Source organism: Setaria italica, chromosome VI (genome assembly GCF_000263155.2).
Source record: "Setaria italica strain Yugu1 chromosome VI, Setaria_italica_v2.0, whole genome shotgun sequence".
Taxonomy (NCBI): Eukaryota; Viridiplantae; Streptophyta; class Magnoliopsida; order Poales; family Poaceae; genus Setaria; species Setaria italica.
The window spans coordinates 34,750,659-34,753,756 of NC_028455.1; the positions used below are offsets into that span (position 1 = coordinate 34,750,659).

Below are 3,098 nucleotides of genomic sequence, written 5' to 3' on the forward strand. Positions count from 1 at the left end.
GGACAGATAATGATATGAGAGGATTTTTTTTAAAAAAAGAAAGATTCATAGTTTCATATACAATATAGTATAGTTGCATATGGAGGAATCTTTTGGAGGAGCCGGTCTTGCATGTACACTTGTACACTACTAACCCGGCTGACCAAGCCCATAGTTTTATCTTTTATGCATGCCACCGAGTTCATCCAAAGTGCTAACTAACGACCCTGCCCTGGCAAGGCAGATGTGAGATGAGATGCCCAATAATTGCGCGCAACCACAACTGCAAAGACCAATGCCAAGCTCCCCCAATCAGTGCGGTCCATCTGCAACTGCAATACTCATCACTACTGTCCCTGAAGTGAAGTCTGAAAGAACACACCAGAACCAGCAGCGGCCATTGTTGGGTTGCACAATGTGAGATGGATGAACATGAACCATCCATCCATCATACAGTACCAGTACACACGGCACAAACAAATGTATGTGTTGGGAGATTGTTTTGATTCATGTACACTATACACTGCACAGCTACTTACTATACACATATGGTCATGGGAAAAATCCTTCGTCGATCACAAGGCCAGGCCACCACTTATTTTGCAGACAGACACCAACACCCATGGATTCGATGTGCTTCTTCTTCGCCACTAGCTCACTCCAGTTCTTGCCTTTTTTGTGGAGATCAATATACACTCAAAGGAAAGGACAAAGAAAGAAAGAATAAAGAGGAGAAAAGAAAGAAAGAAACAATGGCGACTGACACGCACCACCATGGCCAAGGTGAGTGAACAAGAAAGGTACCGGCCGAGCCAATGGACAGGCACACATGTGGCCGGAGGGGACCACTGGACCAGGCGCCCTTCGTTCTAGAAGAGCTCCCACTCGAACCGCGGGGACGGCGTGGTGGTGGTCGCAGGGGCCATGGTCGTCACGGGGGCCGCCGACGTCGACGGCACCGACGACAGCAGGTCGAACGTCTCCCAGCTCGCCGTCTGGGTCTGCGGCGCAGGGGCCGTCGCCGTGGTGGGCGCCGGCGGCTGGAACTGCCGGCGCTGCTGCTGCGCCGCCGCCGCCGGGGGCGGCCGCGGCGGGAGGTGCGGCGGCCGCGCCTTGTTGCTCGCCTTGGGCGCCGCGGCGGCGGTCTTGTTCTTGGCGCGGATGGCGTCCAGCGACTCGACGTGCTTCTGCACCTGCTTCTCCTGCGCCCGCCGCTGCTCCTTCACCTCGCCGTCGGCGGCGATGGAGTCCAGCTTCACGAGCTCGTTCATCAGCGCCTCCGTCAGCGCCACCACGTCGGCGTCGACGACCTTGCCGCCCTTGCTCACGATCGTCTCCAGCGCAGACACCTGCCGATTACAGCAATGTGAAACCAACTATATATGCATTGCTAGAGCAGGAGGAATTGAACGGCGCCGGGCCGCCGGCCATGGATAATTTGATGAAGATGTATAGAACTAATAAAGATTGTACCTTGGCGGCGAGCTTGCCGACGTCGAGGGCGACGCGGGCGATGGCCTTGGCTGCGCGCTCGGCCTTGTTGGTCCGGCGCTCCTCGAGGAGGCGCTTGGCCTTGGCGGCGGGGTCCTCGAGCATGAGCATCTTGGAGCGGTCCTTGACGCCGGCCATGTCGAGGAAGGCCTTGGAGTCGCGCTCCTTGTCCTTGTACACCACCTTCTGGTCGTCCGGGTGCAGGCCTGTCTTCTCCGACAGCAGCTTCTTCAGCTCGCCTGCATGCCACCGTTCCGTTCATCATTATTCATCCACCCGATCATTCAGAGGACGAGATGGATAATCGGAGCTGGTGAAATCAAAACCAAAATCTGCGATTGTTTGTTTGCATCATCATCATGACATGAATCACAACAACAAACATACCGAAGGATGCCTGGGAGTTGATGTAGATCTCGTGGTAGACGCCGTTGCACTTGACCTTGACGCGGATGGTGGGCACGGGCGCGCCGCCGGGGGGCGGGTCCGCGTCGGGGCTCCGCTTCTGCACCAGCATGCCCCCCGGCCGGACCTCCCACACCTCCTCCTTGGGCACCGCCGCCGCCTCCTTCATCGTCGGCGAGAAGGCCACCCTCTGCTGCTCCCTGCCCCCGCGCATCATTTTCTTCGACCTCCTCCTCCTATATCTATCGACCGTCCTAGCAGGAAGGTAGAGTATGTATGTACACTCGAGTCGAGCTGATCACCAAAGCTCAAAAAAGAAAGGGCTCTAGCTAGAGGCAATGATCCGTGTGGTTAACTAGCTGCTAATGGCTGCTGCTGGCTTAACCTGCTGCGGCACCAGAACCTGAAAAATTAGTTCTTGCTTGGGGGGGTACTACTAGACTAGAAGCAAAATGCCTGCAAGCTTCAAATGGAGAAACGAAGAGGAGAAAGAAGAGAGAGGACGGGGACGAGAGAGGCAGAGGTGAGGAAGGAGGAGGAGATGGGAGGGAAATGGTGTGTGGCCGGTAGGAGGAGGAAAAGGACACGATGATACAACTAAGGGACAGGCCGGAGCCGGGCACCAGAATATTTATACTGAGAAACCGAAGCAAGCAAGCGAGGCGAGCCAGTGCCAACTGCCAGGCCACCTCGCGATGAAACAGCAGGCCAGGTGTGGGGCTCCCGTACAACTGGACGTTGAAAAGAACTCGGTCCCAACAATGGCCTGATGGCATTGGCACTGCCATCTCACCGCATTCATCATTAGTGAAGAAGTTTTAACCATGTGACGACCGATGGATGGATGCAATGGACGTGTCAACCGGCGACCTGCAACACCAGGAAGGCTTGTTGGTCGATGCGTCGGGTGGGGGTGGGGGTGGTTGCGATGGATGCCGCGCAGCGCAGGGGTGTCCTGCCGCTGCCGCGCCCGGGGGTTGGTGGCCGCGACCTGCAAGCCTTGCTCGGGACGCCGCGGTCTCGGTCTCCTCCTCGTTGCCGGCCTTCGCCTCCAAGCAAGCTCTCCGGTCGGGTCAGTTCGTTCCAGGTCGAGATCGCCACTTCACCAAATCATCAACCAAAGCCTTTTCTTCCCCGGAATGACATGCGTCGTGCGCCTGTACTGGCGGTGATCCATGCGTGCTCCTTTGTTTTCCTTTCCCGGGGGCTTCTCGATCGTTGTT

The 3,098-nt window shown here is 56.6% G+C and overlaps 1 protein-coding gene across 1 annotated transcript; it reads right to left on the reverse strand.

Annotated features, from left to right (window-relative positions):
• Nucleotides 1-348: 348 nt before the first annotated feature.
• LOC101759382 (BAG family molecular chaperone regulator 2) lies at nt 349-2,473 on the reverse strand. The gene is made up of 3 exons (XM_004974022.4): nt 1,858-2,473; nt 1,453-1,709; nt 349-1,328 (listed from the first exon to the last, which is right to left on the reverse strand). Exons 1-3 carry the CDS (start codon nt 2,090-2,092, stop codon nt 849-851), a joined length of 972 nt encoding a protein of 323 aa, XP_004974079.1. The 5' UTR covers nt 2,093-2,473; the 3' UTR covers nt 349-848.
• Nucleotides 2,474-3,098: the final 625 nt, after the last annotated feature.